At 50.0% G+C, this 18,534-nt stretch overlaps 1 protein-coding gene and 1 pseudogene across 1 annotated transcript in view; one reads left to right on the forward strand and one right to left on the reverse strand.

Annotated features, from left to right (window-relative positions):
* The window catches only part of CSMD2 (CUB and Sushi multiple domains 2), a 584,478-nt gene that overhangs the window by 267,014 nt on the left and 298,930 nt on the right, over positions 1 to 18,534 (forward strand). The window contains exon 6 of the mRNA XM_036065279.2: positions 6,422 to 6,534. Coding sequence (XP_035921172.2) covers positions 6,422 to 6,534 — 113 coding nt within the window. The remainder of the gene's footprint in view (positions 1 to 6,421; positions 6,535 to 18,534) is intronic.
* Positions 13,029 to 16,934, reverse strand: LOC144381692 (60 kDa heat shock protein, mitochondrial-like; annotated as a pseudogene).

An 18,534-nucleotide genomic window follows, 5' to 3' on the forward strand; every position in this document is an offset into this window, starting at 1 on the left:
AGGTAAATATTTAGGGTTTTGCAGGTGATAGTTTCTGTCCCAACTGCTTAACTCTGCCATCGTAGCTTGAAAGCAGACAATATGTAAATGAACGATCACGCTTGTGATCCAGTAAAACTTTATTTACAGAAACAGACAGCCGGCTATGGTTTGCCATCCCCTGTTCTAAGGAATTGACTTGTTCCACGTGCCAGGCACTGTGCTGTGTTGCTGGACATGGCGAGACAAAGAAAATCCTGTCCCTGCTCTTCAGAGCTTGGCTTCTAGTTGGGGACATGGTTACAATTTGGTGTGTCCAGTACTGTGGCAGGGGCATGAGCGTGGTTCAGAGGGGTCACAGTGAAGGCAAATGCTTTTCCCATGGGTTCAGGGAAAGAGAGAGGTGGAGAAAAGGAGACATTTTGGTTAGATTTATGGAAGCAGTGATATTTCCCCCAGGAAGTCAGGTGGGGCAACAGGAAAGGACATTCCAGGTAGAGGGAGTAGAATATGCAGAGGCATGGAGACATGAAAGAAGCTGGGGCTCAAAGTGGGTGTCACTGGAGGGGGAAGGCATGAAAAAGTCTAGACTTTATGATACTGGAGCCAGTGGGCCTTTGCTGCTGGGTTTCCAGCAAGGCAGGAACTTGGGCAAATCTCCCCACAGAGTACAGAGATGGATTGAGGGCAGAGGGCGGGGCAGAGGGCTATCTCAGTAGTCCAGGTGAGGATGATGAGGTCAGGAAGCAGAGAAGACTTGGCTGCCATTGGCCATGGAGGGCAGGAATGGTGGAGTTAAGGATGATGCCTGGGTTGGGTGACAAGGAGGATGGTGTGGATTATGGGGAGAAAGAACACTGAGGAGCAAGAACGATTGGCAGAAGCTTGGGTTTGTTCAAACAAGCCCCAAAACCTCCAGGTAGGTAGTTGGGATTTGGATCTTCATACCGTGGCTCAGCTGCTCAGAGCCTGAACAATTGGGATAGGTAGGCACTGCTGAGAACCAGATCTTGGGATGCCTTTCCAAAGATAAGTCTTAAGACTTAGGGACTCCAGCAGTCCATATCCAAAAGAGAACTGCATTCCTCCTGGGCCTTTGCCCGGTTCCAGGAAAATAGATAACATTATGGGTTTGTCCTGGGGAAAGCTTTTATCTCAACATAGCAAGAATCCTAGGCATTTGGCTAAAGGAAAACTGATACGGAAATCATTGGTGATGAGAATGGGTATCAGGGCTGAGTCAATAAAGGCTCTCTTCAGAGATGAGAGGTAGCTTGGGTGGGGACAGAGGAGTCGGGTCTTCAACAAGAGCCTTGGTGCCCTTTGCCTACCACCACCAAGCCATTTCCAGAAGGGTTTTTCCCTGGTTGCATCATGGTGCCCTCTCCATCCCCCAAAGAGGAGAGCAGATGGCAGGTGGGGAGGGAAGAGGGTGTGGGAGTGGGGATAAAGTGGCACGCACCTCCTATATTTTATATTCTCCCCAGCCAGCTTTGGGGTTGGAAGGATGGTTTCTGCTGGCCCCTGGGATGCAGAGCTTCTCCAACCCTGTATCAGATCCAGGCTGTGCACACAGCTTAGCTGAGAGATAAAGCCCACAGGACATGCTCTGGGAGCACAGAAGCCAGATGCCATTGACTGAGGAATGGAGGTTGTGCAGAGAAGGGGACATTGCAGCTGAATCTGGTAGATTTCAGGCTTTGCAAGGACTCCCCATATCCAGGGAACCGGTGGGAGTGGCACCCACTGGCAAGCGCTGTGCCTCGTATCCAATATGTGCTTGGTGAGTAAATGAATGAGTGCATGTTCTCCTGAGCATGTCAGTTTTCAGGAATACTGAAACTGAAACCAGGAGCTCCTAATACTCCTCCCCCTCTGCGTACAGCTAGGCAGTGATTCCTTGCAGACTCAGTTATCATCTCAGCGCTCCCAACATCCTGACTGTAGGAGAAGCTTCTTGAGAAGAAATGCTTTCCATGAAGTCTGCTCTGAGCTCTCTTATTACCAAGACAAGAACTAAAAGCTTTCTGTAGGGGATTTCAAAGCCACTTTCCCCATAATCAACTACATGCATTAAAGGGAGCCGTTGTGGTGTTTTTGTGGTGGTGGTGGTTGTTTTTTATTCTCCCCAAGCCAGATTCCATTAATGAAGCCCCATTTAACGGAAGTCAATTTACCAAAAAGAAAAAAAAAATTGAGTGTAATTGCTTAAATACATTTTATGCTGTACTGCAATAGCAATTTCCTGGGCGAACTTGGAGTTCCCCAGGCGCCCCAGAGTGAAGTTAATGTGGACAGAAAGGGTTGAAGGGGAGAATCTCTCTTTGTGTTTCTCTCCTTTAATTATGATTCTAAGAGGGAGCAAAATTAAAGAGGATCCTGGTGGAGAGCGGGGGAGATGGGAGGGGAGGAAAAAGAACAGAAATGGAATTCAGCCTGAACTGCTCCGCTGCCTTCCTTCATGCTTGTGTGTATGTGGCAGTACGATGCAGTGGCTGAGTACATAGGCTCTGAGTGGGGTGGTTTAAGTGTGACTCCCACCTCTGTCCATTTAATAGCTGTGTGACCTTGAACAAGTTTCTCAACCTCTCTGTGCAGCCAGGTGGTACAATGGGAAAGGGCAGAAAGAGCAGCAAGTGCAAAGGCAGAGAAACACAAAAAAGCAGTGTGTGTTCCCGTACAAGTAAGGTCTTCTGTATGGTTGGAGATGGTGTGTGTGTGTGTGCATGCGCATGTGTGCACATGTGCTCAGGGAAGGAAGGCAGGCAGGCATCAGACCAGAAAGACTTCACCGAGAAGGTGACATTTGATGAAAGGCTTAGAGGAAGTGAGGAGGTGAGCCACATGGATGTCTGGGAGAAGAGCCAGCTAGCAGGCAGAGGGAATGTCAAGTGCAAAGGCCCTGAGGCCAGAGGAGGTCTGGCCAGTTTTGAACAGCAAGGAGACCCGTGTGGCTAGAGCAGAAAGAATAGAGATGAAGAGAGGAGGAGGTAGGAGAGGTGAGGACACACTGACTTTTTTTAAAGCCTGAGGCCAGAGTAAGGTCTTTTACTCTAAGGATAGGAGCCACTGAAGATTTGTTTTTAATTAACTCTATTCAGGCATAATTTGCAAAAAATAAAGTGACCCATTTTAAATGTATAGTTTTTAAAGCTTTGACCAACGTGTACATGCCACATAACCACCATCTCCTTTAGAATGTAGAACATTTCCATCACCCTAGGAGGGTCCCTTGTACTCCCTCCCGTGGGCCCCCCACCAGTATCTCTCACCCCCAGCTCTGGCAATGGCTAATCTACTCTCTCTCGCTATAGATTAGTCTTTTCCAGAGTTTCATATAAATGGAACCATACCGTATGCCCTCTTTTATCAGTATAATCAGCTTCTGAGAGTCATCCATGTCATTGTGTGTGTCACTCGTTTGTTGGAGAGTTTTCAGTGAGGCACAGCACCATCTCAATGGCAGAGTCTGATGTGATGACTCCCAACACAGAAGCCCCCAATTCTTGAGATAGTTGCCAAGAAAACTTTCTAATGCACATTTACGTGCAAGGAGGCAGGAGCAGAACAGAGTAAAGGTGTGTAGGCACCACAGGGCCCTGAGAGTTTAAGCCTTAGGAACGAACAGTTAGCAGGAGCCCTAGGATGGGTAAAGGTTTGGGAGAGATGGAAGACAGATGCCCCTTGGGGCTTCTCCAGGCTGGACAGCTGGAGTTAAAGCAGATACCGGGGCTGGAGAAGCCTCACTGATTTCCACTTACCATCTCCAACATTACTCTCATCCTGCTCCCGGGACCCGGGCACCCTCCCCACATTCCATTTTGCAATAAACAGCCTTTGGTTCTGAACTATTCAGGTAAATTCTCCCTATTTCTACTTCCCTTACGTAAATAGTCTCCAAGCTTTGTCATTGAGATAGAATTGAATTTGGCCTGGGGAAAAAAACCCCACAATACTGTTTGTGGCTCCTTAGAAAACTTAAATGACTCAGCCGGTAATAAACTATTTTAAATGGGATCTGGTAAAATACAGTAATTGGTTTCTATAATAGCTCTTACCATGGCAATGTGGGTTGTATTATTGGAGTTTGGTGTGTGTCAGCATTTTCATTATAGTAAAAATTCAGTTTTGCAGGGTATGAAGCCACTTGGTTAGTTCCTTTGTTTAATACATATTTATAGGGACCCACCATGTCGGATCTCTTCCATTTGCCCCTCCAAATCCTCTCCCCAACCTTCTCCACTCAGTTCCATGTCTAGGAAGACTTAGCTTTGGGTGAGGCTACATCAGTATGCTCCTTTGCTTCTGGCTTTCAATTGGGATAGATCAACAGAAGCATCAGTAGGAGATTGGAGGAGGGGAGGGAGGAAAGTGAGTTCTGGGTATCCATTCCTTGATCCCTCCTGGTGGGACTTGCACAAACTGCCTGAAGATCTGGGTCCTACATGGTGGCCCTTTCCATACAGCCTTCTTTTTCAGGGATACAGTTTCCTCTCCAGGCCCTCGAGTGGTAACAGGCTGTATGGATACTGCCCCATCCCTGGTGGTTTCCCTTTATAAAGAGTCCATTCATGGAACTCCTGGCATTATTCTCATACTAGTGCACCACCTATTTTGTATTGGAATCCTCATGTCCCTGCTTTGTACCAACCATTGTGCTAGGTGCTTGGTACAGAGATGAAGAATGCAAGTGGACAAGAAGAAAAGAGCAGCCACCATTTACCAAAAGCTCTCTATTTGCCAGGGACCATGCTAAGGTCTTTGTTATGTATTGCCTCATTTAATCCTTGCAACTCTTTGAAGGAATGGTTGTCATTGTCCCCATTTTAGAGATAAAGTCACAGAGAGCTGAAGTAATTTTTGTGAAGATAACACAGCTGATCCCTCTAGAGCCCTAGCTTCACCACCAGGCTACAGCACCCTCTTTGAGGAGGTATCAAAGGGAGACACACACCTAGATAGGGAATCATAATCCGAATGCAGTGCTGTGGCATGACGGAGGAGGGAAAAGGAAAATGAGATTTCTCGAGCTCCTATGTGTCTGGTACTGGGCTAGTTCTTTGCCCACAGGTCTTCAGGCTGCTATTCGTATTCTCATCCTCAGAAAGGTTCAGTAACTAGTCCTAGGTCACACTGCTGCTAAGTGCTGAAGCTGGATCTGAATGCAAATCCATATGGCTTCGAAGCCAAGCAGGGGAGGTAGGCTCTCCTGGGACGTGATGATTGAGGGCTTCCCCAAGTCATCTCAGGCGACACAGGGGGTGCGGGAGAGAGGGCTACAGGTGGCTCCGTTCCAGGCAGAAAAGGCAAAGACCTAGGAAAGGACAAAGCATGTGTGCTTAGGAGATGCCTGTGGCGTGTCCCCGCGGGGGTGGGGGCAGACAAGAGGGAGATGTGATGCTGTCAGAGGGGAGGCATCAGGAAGCTTTGTACCGGATTCTTGTGCGGGGAGGAAGAGAGAGAAAACACCGGTGCAATGGGCCAGCTGGGAGGCTGTGGGGTAGGGGAGGGAAGGTAAGATGGAGGGGGTTCCTGGGGTGCAGGGAACACGCAGGGGGTGGGGGGGCATCACGGTTTAGCTTGAGTGTGGCAGCACTAAGCAGAGGCTCGTTCCGGCAGGGGACAGGGTGGGAAGTTTGAAAGGCGGTGGGTCTTATGTAGCTACTGGGGAGCCGCTGAAGGTTCCTGTGCTCCAGGAGGAAGGATCTGGTTGACCTGGAAGGTGGCTCAGGATGGCAATTGGCCAAGAGGCTAGGGCAGTGAACAGTGACAGGGGACAGACCCTGGTGCCCCGCCCTCTGGGCTGGACTGGCTGGGAGCCAGAAGAGGCTAATCTAAGGGAGGAGGGACCCAGCAGGGAAGGGGATGCCTCTTATGGAGGCAGCAGCAATAAAGGAGGAGCCAGAGGAGACCTGGGGCCTAGTGAGTGACCCCAGAATGGGCTCTCAGACCCCTGAAGGGCCGCACTGCCTGGAGTGCCTGCCTAGGCCCTTTCCACGGACTCCTTGGGAGCTCACTAGGGGTAACCGATCCTCAGCCCGGGGGTCGTGGGCTGGACTTTTGCTGGGGGATCAGGATCTTAGGTGGGGGTGGGTGGGTTCTGCTGGGAAGGCTGGGCCTCTCTCCTGCAACTGCGGTCCGTGGCACAAGGGAGTGACATTTGCCAACACTCCTGGCTGGGGGGGAAAGGATGGGCCTCTGCTCCTGGCCTGAGGGATGCACCCTCTCCACAGCATCTCAAGGTAACTCAGTGGTGGGAAGGGCCCCTGAAGAGCCCCCTGAAGCTGCTCAGGCCCCAGGTTGCTGGAGGGCAGCCGGGGTGGCACTGCCCCTCCTTCTCGCTCCAGGCCTGGGCTGAGGCCCCAGCTCACTTGGGAAGTGGGGACACGCCTGGATGCCTGCCCGTCTCACCCCTAACCCTGCCCATGTCGTGTGCCCGCAGGTTCACCGGAGCCAGCCTCCCAGCCCCTGTCATCAGCAGCAAGAACTGGCTGCGGCTGCACTTTACCTCGGACGGCAACCACCGGCAGCGCGGCTTCAGTGCCCAATACCAAGGTAGGCGGGGCCGCCATGCTTCCTCCGGGGGCCGTAGTGACTCCTGGGAGCTCATCTTGTTCCCAGACTGGGTCCGGGGTGACTTCAGGGTGGGCGCACCTCTATCGTCCTGTTCTTATTTGCAGGCCTAGGGTGTCCACATCTGCATCTCTGCACCTGCCACAGTGGCCTGTTGCCCAAGGCAGCGACGGGGTTGTGTAGCCCCAGCTACCCCTTTCCAGGCCCCTCCTCAGGTCAGGCTGATCGTAATACTGAGTGCCTTTAAAGAGCCAGGCACTGTGTTGGGCAATTGATAAGCATCGTCTCATTTAACCCTCATCATTCGCCTGTGAAGTCGGTGCTATCACCATCCCCATTATATGGACAAGGAAGCTGAGGCCCAGAGAAATTAAGCCAGTTTCCCAAGGCCATCTGAATTCCTCCTGCCTTTTGAATCCAGAGCCCAACCTCTCTAACCACCAGTGTTTCCCCTCCCGCCGTGTAAAGTGGAAGAGGAGCCGTATTTCAACTCTCTTTCGTGTTATGTAGCACACGAATGCATTACACATGCAGGCTGGGAGCTCTAGGAGTGCTCTAGCTCAGGTGCTCCAATCTGTGAATTGCTGCCTGGCAGCCAGAGCCCAGACCAGGAATGGCAGGGGGGAATCGCAGATTTCTGCTCCAATCCTAAAGAATTGGCTCACCCCAAGGTGGGGAGCTCCTCAGCCCTGGAGGAGATCCAAAGTCCGGTGGATGTATGGGAGCAGATGAGGACATTCCTTTCAACCTTGAGTTTGCTCTAAGTACACAAAATTTATAAACACCAAGGGTGGGCTTTAGAACTTGCTCATTAAGCCCTTAACTGCTACCAATTACAAGCTGATATTGGTTCTGATTGATTCGACAGCAAACTTGGATTGCACACCTATTAAGCAGAAGGCCCCAGAAGGCTCTGGGGAATAAAAGGTGGGGTGGGCTCAGGTTGTAAGTGAGTGAGTGAGGAAAACCAGTGGTGTGCAGAGAATGGGACCATGTAAGGCTGATAAAAAGCAAGAAGTGCCTCCCAGTGAGGGTGTGCTGGGGTTGGGGGGGAAGGGGGCGCGCGGATTCTCACGGTGGAGAGCGGGGCAGCTTGTCCCTCCCAACCCCAGCTCAGAGGCTCTGGCTCCGGACAGTAGCAGCCCATCACTCACCTGGAGGTGGCAGGGACAGGGGGCAGCCCCCGCCACGAGGCCCCTGGGGCCAGGCTTTCCAGCCAGAAACTAGGATAACAGTGGCACTAGAAGCAGAGGCATTACCTTTAAAATCTGGACCTTTCCTAAACAGCCTCATTTCCTTAGCGTTGGGTGGCAGGACACCTTTGAAATATTTAAAAAATAAACCCAAAAGCCAACCTGGTCTGACAAGCTTCACAAAGCCTCACTCTGAGAGCTTTCCTGGAAACATTTTGCCACTGCGGGCGATGGGCTTTTGTGGGAGCGAAGCACCTGTCTGGATCTTTTTGTTGTATTTTCCAAAATAGAAAAGCAGAGATGAATATTATCATTTCATCTGATTAAATAGGTACCAGGATCTCTACAATTTCGGGTCCCTGAAGGCCTGTCTGGCATGGTCGCGGGTTACAGTTTGATGCCAGACAATGGGCGACAAGAACTGAGCCACGGGAGCCTCTAGAAGATCAGGAGCACACCTGCTCTGCAGGAGGCTCTGTACCCCTGGATGAGGCTCTGTCCCCCACTGCCCCGCCGCCCCCCCCGCCCCAGTGCAGTGCAAAATGTATTTTTAATTCCCACATTGCAGCTGAAGAAGCCAAGGCTCAGAGAGTTTTGTAACAAGCCCAACACACACAGATTACACAGGCTGTAGGTGGTGAAGCTTGAATTCATTCACAGGCTCGTGTGAGTTTTCTGCAAAACCAGAGGGCCTTCTCTGGTGCCTCGAGTGTCTTACCTTTCCTATTTAACTGGTAGCTTTTAAACTTTATTTGTTAATCTCATCCCACCATAAAAAAGTACATTTTCCAGCACAACCCAGTACACACATCTATCTATAGAACTATAAAGAAAATGTCACCAAGTGGCATTTTCCCTTACAAATCATGATGCACCCTGAAAATTTCCAGTTTTTAATGTTAACTGCAACCTCTAAATGAATTTCACAAGTCTACAGCAGGGAACAACCCCCAGTCTGAAAATCTGCTTTAGTGATGAACTTCTCAGAAGCAGACCCTGTCTTACCCTCTTCTGTCTCCCTGAATACAGCCCTGAACGGGGTCTGCGAGTTCACGTGGGCCAGTGTTTCCAGAGGGCTTTCTAGGCTTCAAGCACTTGGCATTTATTACTCATCCAGTCCTAGCAGCGGCTGTGGGAAGGAGGTCCTCCCATTAGCCTACAGGTGAGAAGCCAGGGTTTCAGAGAGAGTGCGTAACTGGCTTAAGGTCTCATCGATGGAGTGTTGGAGGCAGGATTTGCACCCCAGTGGTATTCATCTGCAGTCGGCATGCTTATATATGGTGGTATATATATTGTGTTAATAAATGATTCTACCCTGGGAACTTCTTTTTCTAGTGTTTTCCAGACTGGGGCACATAGTGCAAGCATATGCAATAATCAGTTGGCGACTCAAGCAAGGTTCCTCAGCCTCAGCACTGTTGACATTGTGGCGTGGGGAGTTCTTTGTTGTAGGGGACTGTCCAGTGCATTTTGGGGTCATTAGCAGCGTTCCTGGCCTCCATCCACTAGATGCTAGAGGCCAGCAGTGTCTCCCCTCAACACACACAGTCATGATAACCAAAAAATTTCCACATGTGGCCAAATGACCCCTGCGTACAAAATCACCCCCCATTGAGAACCACTGCTCGGAAGGAAAGGAAACTTGGGAATGACTAAAATAATCTCAGTTTTGCAGCTTGCAAACACAGCCCCAAAGCGTGGCAGAGACAGCTTTTAGTCAAGGGGCTAACAGGAGACAGAAGGCATCCTGCCCGGCTTTCACTGAAGAAGGTTTAGTGATGGGACCTTTTACAGAAAATAGGATGAGATTAAAGGACCCTACAAGGATGATGAGGCCCTCAGGGACCATGCAGCAGGGAGGCCTTCACCACAGTTGGGGGGAAAGGGCCAGAGGGAGTAGAAGAAGCACCACCTGGCAGAACTGAGGAGCCTGGCCCCCGCCAACCCACAGTGCTTGGGGAGGGGGCCTGGGAATCAGTAACCAGAGCAGGAGGAGGAGCCCAGAATGAGTAACCACATCTCTCTCTTCTCTCTCCTCCTGTCTACTGTGCCTCCCATCTGCCAACCCAAAAGGAGCCAGAAACAGGGGAACAGCGGCGCTGCTGTGGCCCGCTGTATACCCTGCGAGGCTAGGAGCCTTACCGGTGGGCCCCCTTGCGCCAGCAGTCCACAGAGCAGGCCAGAGAAGTGTGGGGACTGGAGCTGGGGACACATCAGCATGGGGTCAGTTTCTGCCACCCTCAGCTTGATGGCATTAGTCTCAAGTGATTTATGGCACTTTGGGGCTAGTCATTATAAACCCCTAAATGGATTGATGGACAAATTTTTTTTCCCCAGAAACCAAATCATACATTGAATAAATAAATGAATAACCTACAACATGGCATATTCCATTCCCATCTCAGTCCAATGAGAATTTAGGGGTATTCCTGGCCAAACAGGATTTTAAATACTACCTCAGGGAATCAGGGGACCAGAGTTCTAGTGTGACTGTGTGTCTGGCCGGCTGTCGGACGGTGGGCGAGAGTGTTGAATTGCAAGCGTTTTGGTGTGACATGGCCACGTGACAGCGCAGAAAGGGGGACGCGGCTAGGCCAGGCCCTGCTGTCAAGGAGAACAGGTTAAAGAGAGGAACAGGCATAAATCTGTAAGTTGTGTGCAGCCAGATAAAAGCTATAATCGAGGCCCGGGAAAGGGTTCTAGGATTAGAGATAAAGGAGCAATTAGTTTGGCTGGAAGCACTTAAGCCAAAAAAAAAAAAAAGAAGAAGAAGAAGAAGAAAAAGTGGCAGCGGCATCAATGTGGGCCTCAGAAGGACGCCACGCAGATCGTGAGGAGCATTCCGGGTAGAGGGAAGGCAAGAAAACCTGAAAGGGCTAAGTCTGAGGAGCCCCAGAGACCTGCATGTCCAGGGCGGAGCTCGGCCAACCACAGCCCACAGGCCTGACCGCGCCGTCTGACTGCTTCCATATGGTTCTCAAGCTGAGAATGGCTTTTACATTTTTAAAGATTGAAGAAGAAAATCAGAATAAGAAGGTTTCATGACACATGAAAACTGTATGAAAAATCAAGTTGCTGCATCCATAAATAAAGGTTTATGGAACACAGCCTTGCTTACTCATTTGCGAAGTGTAGAGAGCCTCCGGAGCGCTACCAGGCCAGAGCTGGGCAGTGTGCAGCTGAGACATGGCCCACAGCCCAACACACGTGCTCCCAGCCCTCTCTCCGAAAATGTTTGCCGCCTGAGCGTGAAGCCCGCCGCCCAGAGCTCAGGGCAGCAGTCTAGGCAGTGAGCTCCGAGGCCGGAGAGGGAGGCAGGACTCACACTGTCAGAAGCTGCACTGAAGACAGGAGATCAGAAGTCTTTAAAAAGAGGGAGACCTGTGGGCGCCTGGGTGACTCAGTCAGTTAAGCGTCTGCCTTCGGCTCAGGTCATGATCCCAGGGTCCTGGGATTGAGTCCCACATCAGGCTCTATGCTCAGCAGGGAGTCTGCTTTTCTCTCTCTCCCTCTGCCTCTCCTCCCTGCTCATGCTCTGGGGCAGAGGCAGATGAGGGTGGATTTGCTTGGAACACGTTGATCCTGGCGTAGTATTAGCCTATCAGGGCTTGGGGGCCGTCTAGCAGGTAGCTGGCTGGTCTGCCAGTCTGTAGCTCAGAGAAGGGTCTGCCCTGGAGAGAGAGATGTGAAGACTCAAGGCAAAGTAGAGGCAGAGGCCTCCGATCCCCTCCCAAGGCAGGAGTCCTCCTCAGATGTATGTAGCATGAACAGAGGGAACCCAAAAAAGTGGTTTTCAAAGTGGGTTCCTTGGAGGCCAAAGGGGTTCTCCCCGCAGCTATTTTGATAGGGCCTGAGTGAGTGGGGCTCCAGGTTCACCCCACCCCCACACCACTGACTTGAACCAGAGCAGTTCCTCTTTAATTTGTTTTGTGTAGTGGGCATTTACCTAGAAGTGTAATCACAGGTTCCTGCACCTAAAGTGTTTGGCCACCACAGAAATCGAAATTCCTTCCAGTTCTGGGAGACCACTGAGGTTATGTAATCAATCCTTCTGCCTCCAGGCGAGGACTATTTTCAGACCTCGCAGTGCTAATTGCTTTCTTGCTTTCTTTTCAAGCCTGCAAGGAATGACATCGAGACAAGCCTTTCTTAAATGCCCCCAGTGGCCGATACCACAACTGGTGAGGGTCTTCCCTGGCTAGGAAGAGAGCATACCCCACAGCTCACTATTGCCCTGCTGGTCCGTAGAGAGGGAATAATACTGACCCCCACGGGGCTATTGGAAATTGAAGGAGGTCCTGCTAAAATATCTGACCCATGGCAGGTGCTCAGGAAATGGAACCCTCAGGCCTCAGACTACACCAGTCAATTTGACTCCCTGTTATAGGGGGAACCCCTTGTGCAGTGACAGGTAGAGCTGGTGGCTCTAGTCCTCAGACGTGGGCTCTCTGCCTGCCACTGTGACACGATGACCATTGTCCAGTTCCCCGAGCCTCCCTTCAGCCAAATCCTTGCCTGACTCTGCTGTCAACTAGCACTGCCTACCTTGTCAAGTGAACTCTGGGAACCAGGAGTTGGGAGATATTCCACAGTGAGAGAATCAGCTCCTCTGCTTTCTGGAAGTCCGATGCCGAGTCTCAGTTATCTGCAGAATAAACTCAAACATTAGAAACCAATTTGCATGTATTGAGATGCTTTTTAGAGTAACAAACCCAAGCTTCTGTTTTCCACATGAACTTGTCTCTTTGTGGCATGTGACTGAGCCTGTGGGTCCATGCTCAGACTCTTTTGCCTGATTCCTGTCTGCATGCTGAGCTGCTGAACCCTTGCCAGCCTCACTGTTAGGTTCTGGGCCTCCGGGACCCCTCCACGAATCGCAGGGTTGTTTTTACTTCCAGGCTCAGGAGCCCAGAGCCCAGTGCCCATGAAGCCAAGCTTCTAAACTCAATCAAAAGTGAGCCTGAACTGAAAACAGCATGAACACAAAACACGGCACCCCTTACCTCGCCTGCTTTCAAGTGTAACCCATTCTTTTTGCCAGGAAATGAACTCAAAGCACATATTCTTTTTTTTTATTAATTTTTTTATTGTTATGTTAATCACCATACATTACATCATTAGTTTTAGATGTAGTGTTCCATGATTCATTGTTTGTGCATAACACCCAGTGCTCCATGCAGAACGTAAAGCACATATTCTTCTAACAGTTGGTCATTCATTCATCCACTCAGTCATCAGACAGTTCAGGGAACCTTCTGTGTGCTTGGCCCTGTCAGTCACAGGTCACAGACCTAGGAGCTCGGGGGACAAATAGCTGGGGGAACAGGACATGATGTCACAGTGTCAAAAGGGCTTCAGCAGATGCCTGAATCAAGTCTCGTAAGGGCAGTGACTTCTCCCCGAGATGTAGACACAGCCAGAGAGAGGAGATAGCCTTTGAGTCAGGCCTTCACCAGTGAGAGGTAGCCAAGCAGAGAAGAGGGGAAAAGACGTGCCAGGTAGAGCAAATAGCATTGCCCAAGCCATGAAACCAACAACGAGAGCCATAGGGATTCCCTTAAATATCTTTCTTCCAGTTGTTTTCTGACTTGTCAGAAGTGGTTTGTGAAGACCACCACACAGCCTATTAACAATGGCAAAGCACTGTTCTAGAAATTAGAACATGCCACTCCCCGCACTGCCTGCCATCTACCCTGCCCAGGTCCTTGTCTTCTTCAGGGATCCTAGTGGCTACGAGTTTTGCTGTGGTTAACCCACTGGCCACACCAGCAGCAGCCAACAAAGTTCTTCTTACAGACTTCAGCTGCTTTGTACATCTTACAGCCCGTAGCTGGGCTGATGATTCCTTTTCCCACCGTATTCAAAAAACCACCCAGCATAGTACATAACCAGCTTCTAAGGAGCTGTGCACCATATTGTAAACTATCAACAGTCCTTCCACACCTGCATCCTTGGCAGTGGTCATTGCTGGAATTTTGAGTGTTCTTTCCGTTGTTGCTGTACCAGTTTTTTGCTCTTCATTAGCTGGAGCTGTGAATTCAAGGCAGGAATGCCCCAAAGCAAAGCACCCAGACAGTGCCTTTTCCAGCAGCGGGTCTTGGAGCTTTCACTGTACCTGTGACTCCTTCTTTTCATTCTCTTCCACGTCACTTGTCCTGGCGACCTTCAGCACAGCTCTGCCATCTGAAGTGTCCCCAGATGTCCCTGGGGCTTTTCTTTTCCACGGTCACTAGTAGTGATTCCTTGAATATTTCTCTTTTTGAATCTTGTCATTTTTCCCTTGCAAGAATGTGGCATCATCTTCGGTCACAATAACCTGTCCAACTTTTCCTAAATCATGAAGCAAACGATCTTGAAAATTCAGAGCACAGCTCCCTTTTCCAAACACCACACCATCAATAAGCAACGGCTTTGTTGGTTCTTTCCGTGACACTAGAACCTGGAACTTGGGTGGCTGTAACCTGCAAGCTGACTTTTATCCTATTCCAAGTGAGTGCTCTGAGGGCATCTTCAGCAGTCATAACCCAAGACTTTCATTGGGTGTTGGCAGGTTTTTTTTTCAAGATTTTTTTTTTTTTTTTTTTTGACAGAGAGAGAGACAGCGAGAGAGGGAACATAAGCAGGGGGAGTGGGAGAGGAAGAAACAGGCTTCCTGCTGAGCAGGGAGCTGGACATGGGGCTCGATCCCAGCACCCTGGGATCATGACCCGAGCCGAAGGCAGACGCTTAACGACTGAGCCACCCAGGCGCCCCTGGGTGTTGGCAGTTTTAAAAGTGGGTACCATGGACCGGACACTGGAAACCCTAAATACCCTAGAATTTCCACTTCTGAACTTTTGATGTATTATGCAAGTAGGGAGATATGCAATCTTAGGCACATTCTGTGCCTTCGATTCCTGCTTCAATCCTTCAGTGTTTTCCTGCCCTGTATTGCAAGGATACTCTTTGAGCTTTTGTGATTACGTCAGAAATGATACTGCCGATTTGTCTGTCTCCATCTGCAGAAACTATAGCAAACTGAGCAATATCTTCAGAAGTTATCACAGCTTTAGGCTCTTCCTAAGTTCAGCAATTACAGCATCAACACGCAACATCACACCTTTCCTGATATCCACTGGATTAACACCTTTGCTCATCTTCTCGAGAGTTCCGTGGCCATGGAGCGTGCCAGTGCGGTGGCAATGATGGTGCCACCCCAGCCTCTTTATTTGTGTGTTGGCAACACCTGGTCAACAGTGGCGCAGTCGTTTTATATTTATCCCTCAGGTCCACTGACCTGGCAACAGACATCTCACCTTTCATTACATCGAGGCTTCCCCAGCTCTGTTCCATACCACCGCTCTTCCCACTGTCCTTCTCCATAGTAAGGGCTTCAGCCTCTGCTAGAAGGTTTGTACCTTGAAGCATTAGATCTTGGGCATCTGCAGCAAATTTTCCATCTTTGGCATAAATCTGAGTGAGATGAGGAGCCAGTGTGCTAGACACTGACTTTGTCTAGCAAAGAACTGTGAGTAATGAAAGCATTTGTGCAGGGCTGGTGGCCAAGCAAGAGGCATGCCATCAGTGACAAGGGATGGGCAGAGTGCAGGGTGTGCACCCACCAAGTTTTCTAAGGGAAAAATCAGATTCCATTTTTTAAAAGCATCCTCTGCAACATTTTGGGGGGTGAGTTATAGAGAGTGAGTCGGTGAGTAAAATCCAAGCAAAAAAGAGTTTAGGGCAGGAGTGGCTTAGAATCCTGAAAGGAAGATATACATTGGAAAGTTTTTCTAGGGTTGAGTGAACTGGGTTTGGTGAAGGAACAGGTGTAGGGAGATAAAGGGATGGTCCAGCCAGTAGGACAGCCAAGTGGCGGGGAAAGGGGAGTGATCAGGGTTAGTGCCGGAGCTCACCCTTGTGAAGGGAAGTCTGACTCCATTGGGAAGAGAAGAAGCTACAGGTTCCCTCCACTTCGTGATTCCCAGAGTCTTGGAGACAGGTTTAGCAGCTCCCCTCCTCCACTAACAGGTCCTTGTCTCCTGCTAGCTCAGCCCAATAACTCATGCTGCAGACTAGAGAGGAATTTGTATTGCCAGATTCTTCTAGCTAAATGTGTACCATGTGTCCCGCTAACCTTTACAACAGCGGGGAAATGTCTTGTAATTAACCAGAATATAAAGGATGAATGGAGCAGCCTGGCAGTCTCCTGTAGTCATTATCATTCGGAGGAGATGAATGTACCTAGTAAGATTTCCATCAACCAGTTCAAGCCAGCACTTTTTTCTGGGAGTCTTGACCCTGTTCACGGTGCAAAAGCATGTGCAAATGTGAATTATATTTTGTATGTGAGTGTTTGGAGCCATGCGTACCCAAGGGTACAAATGTGTTGTGGGTGGGCCCGCTGTAGACACAGATGCATATGTGTGCATGGATCTATGCACAGGCACATACATATGTGCATCAGGGGTATGCATTCAAGTGTAGCCAGAACCGTGGAACCAGCCCCAGGCTCCATTTTATCTGCAGTGCATCAACGATTACAAAATCCATTTTAGAGACCAGAGCTTCAGTGTAATCTCATTGGCACTACACTAGTGGGGGCTCCATGAATGAATGAATGAATGAACGAACGAACGACGACCGAATGAACAACATGAACGGATACATGCCAGAAATTCTCTAGGTTCTTGCTACTTTATCCTGCATTTCTGATTGCATCTGTCAGTAGCGCACTGTGGAGATCTAAAGGGAGAAGGGCTCTTGTTTCCTGAAGATTTTTACTTGGCCTGCCCTTGTCTGTGGAGCTAGCTCTGACTAAGCTCATTTTGTGGCTGATTTCCCATGGTGTTCCTTTTTCCTTGATCACTCACCACCCACTTGGTCAAACTGTTTAAAAGACAAATTAGTTGTATATAATTCAGGGTGTGACAACTTTCCTGGGATTACTCAAAAACTGAAGCCTCAGCATATGGAGGTGATTTCTTGATGTTCCAATCTCCGGTAATGTGGATCTTGCCAAGGGCTTACCCCCAGCCAAGGCCACTTTCCTGACCCATTCATCAGCTCCCACGATGGTATGGGTCCTCTGTATGGGCTCCCCTCCCCAGAGCCTGGGCCTGGGCCAGCTCGGCCTGAACATACATCTTCTAGAGATTGCATTGTTGGTGTGAGGAACCACAGTCCGGAGAGCAGGGCCCCTGCCTTCCCCATGTTTGTGTGGGGTGTACACAGACAGCATGGGCCATGCACCTCTGGGACCAGTTCAGAGGAGCAAACAGTCACAAGGTTTATATGTAAATTAAGAAGCCCTAAGGCTTCTCAGGTTCCTTCTCATTCACTTCTTCTTACTGCTTTAGCAAGTTCCATCCTGTGGTGAGTAGCAGGAAGGAAAAGAAGAAGGACAGGAGTTTATTCCTGTCGGGGAGGATGACATCAGCCACTGCTAACAGTGGCCCAGGAGGTATAAAGCACTGACCTGGTGGGTCACACAGCCCTTCTTGGGGAGGACCGAGTAGAGCGGATGGGCACAGAAATTGGAAGGATTCCTTCTGGAGCCTCTTCCTGAGTGCAACCTTGAGAAGAGAGGAAGAAGGCCTCCCTCTTAGCCATCCCCTCATACCCACCTGCCTCTCCCCGCCCCCCTTCAGCAGCTGCAGGGAAAACCAAAGCAGCATTTGCCCCTGGAAATGACGTTCCTGGTGCACTGGCCCCTCCTCACCTCCCTTCCTCCAGAGAACACTAGGACGGGAAACGAGGCAATTGGGAAGACTCTTACCTCCTCCTTCTTGGCCAGGTACCCAGAGTCATCCGCACAGACCTCCCCTTGAGTGGGCCAGCCTTGCTCATGGAGACCCCTCTCCCCACCCCAGCCCCAGGGCCGGGGCATCAGGGAGAAGAGCTCGAGCTATCCCCACAGTACTGGGGCCAGCCCTGTTCTCTTAGGGATGACTGAATCCGAGAAATTTCCCCCCTGCTGTACTGTATTAGCTAGGCTTGAATAATGCATGTTTCCCTACTAATACCCTCTGTTCGATAATGGGTCCACGTTAGTGTTCACTGGAAATTTTCCTGCTGGATACACATGGAGAGTAATGCACATTTATAAAGAGGCTTTGAATGCACGTTGGGCAGCAGTGACTCCATGGTAGTAACTGAATTTGATCAGGCATTCAGTTTAGCAGCTTGCCAGGGGACAAACCCTTGGGGAGCTTTTTGATGTAGGTAGAGCTGGGGATTATTGGGGAACTGGGAGATGGGCCCTTGCATGCCTGATCACTGTGGGCTCTAGTTTCAGGACTGGCATGTTACCTCAAGTGCAGGACAAGTACCGAGTTTTTCGGCCCTGAGCCGGGGCAAAGGAAAGATTCTGAAGAAGGTTAACAGTGCCCCTGGGATGGCTTTGGAGGCAGGTCACAAGAGAAGATGCTTAGGTTCAACCAAGAGCACAGCTGCCTCCTGGCTATGTGACCCATAGCAAATCACTTAAACCACTCTGAGCCACCACGTGATTATCTATCAAGTAGGTATAGTAAGTACTGGTCAAGGTCAATGGATATGGAAGGAGCAAATGAAGTCATTATCGAGGGCCCACCACGTGCCAGGCTCTGTTCTAGGCGTGGAGGAGGCACCAGTGAAGAAAACAGACACAAACCCCTGCCTTCCTGGAGCTTGCATTGCAATGCCAGGGGTGGGGAGGGGTTGGAAACCACCCAGTCAATGATCCTGTGTGTTGGAGAGTTAGGGAGATAAAGTAGGGAAGGGAGCCAGGGAGCCCGGGCTGCAGCGTCGCTGTGAACAGTGGTCAGAGGAA

This window comes from Halichoerus grypus, chromosome 5, assembly GCF_964656455.1.
Source record: "Halichoerus grypus chromosome 5, mHalGry1.hap1.1, whole genome shotgun sequence".
NCBI classification, from domain to species: domain Eukaryota; kingdom Metazoa; phylum Chordata; class Mammalia; order Carnivora; family Phocidae; genus Halichoerus; species Halichoerus grypus.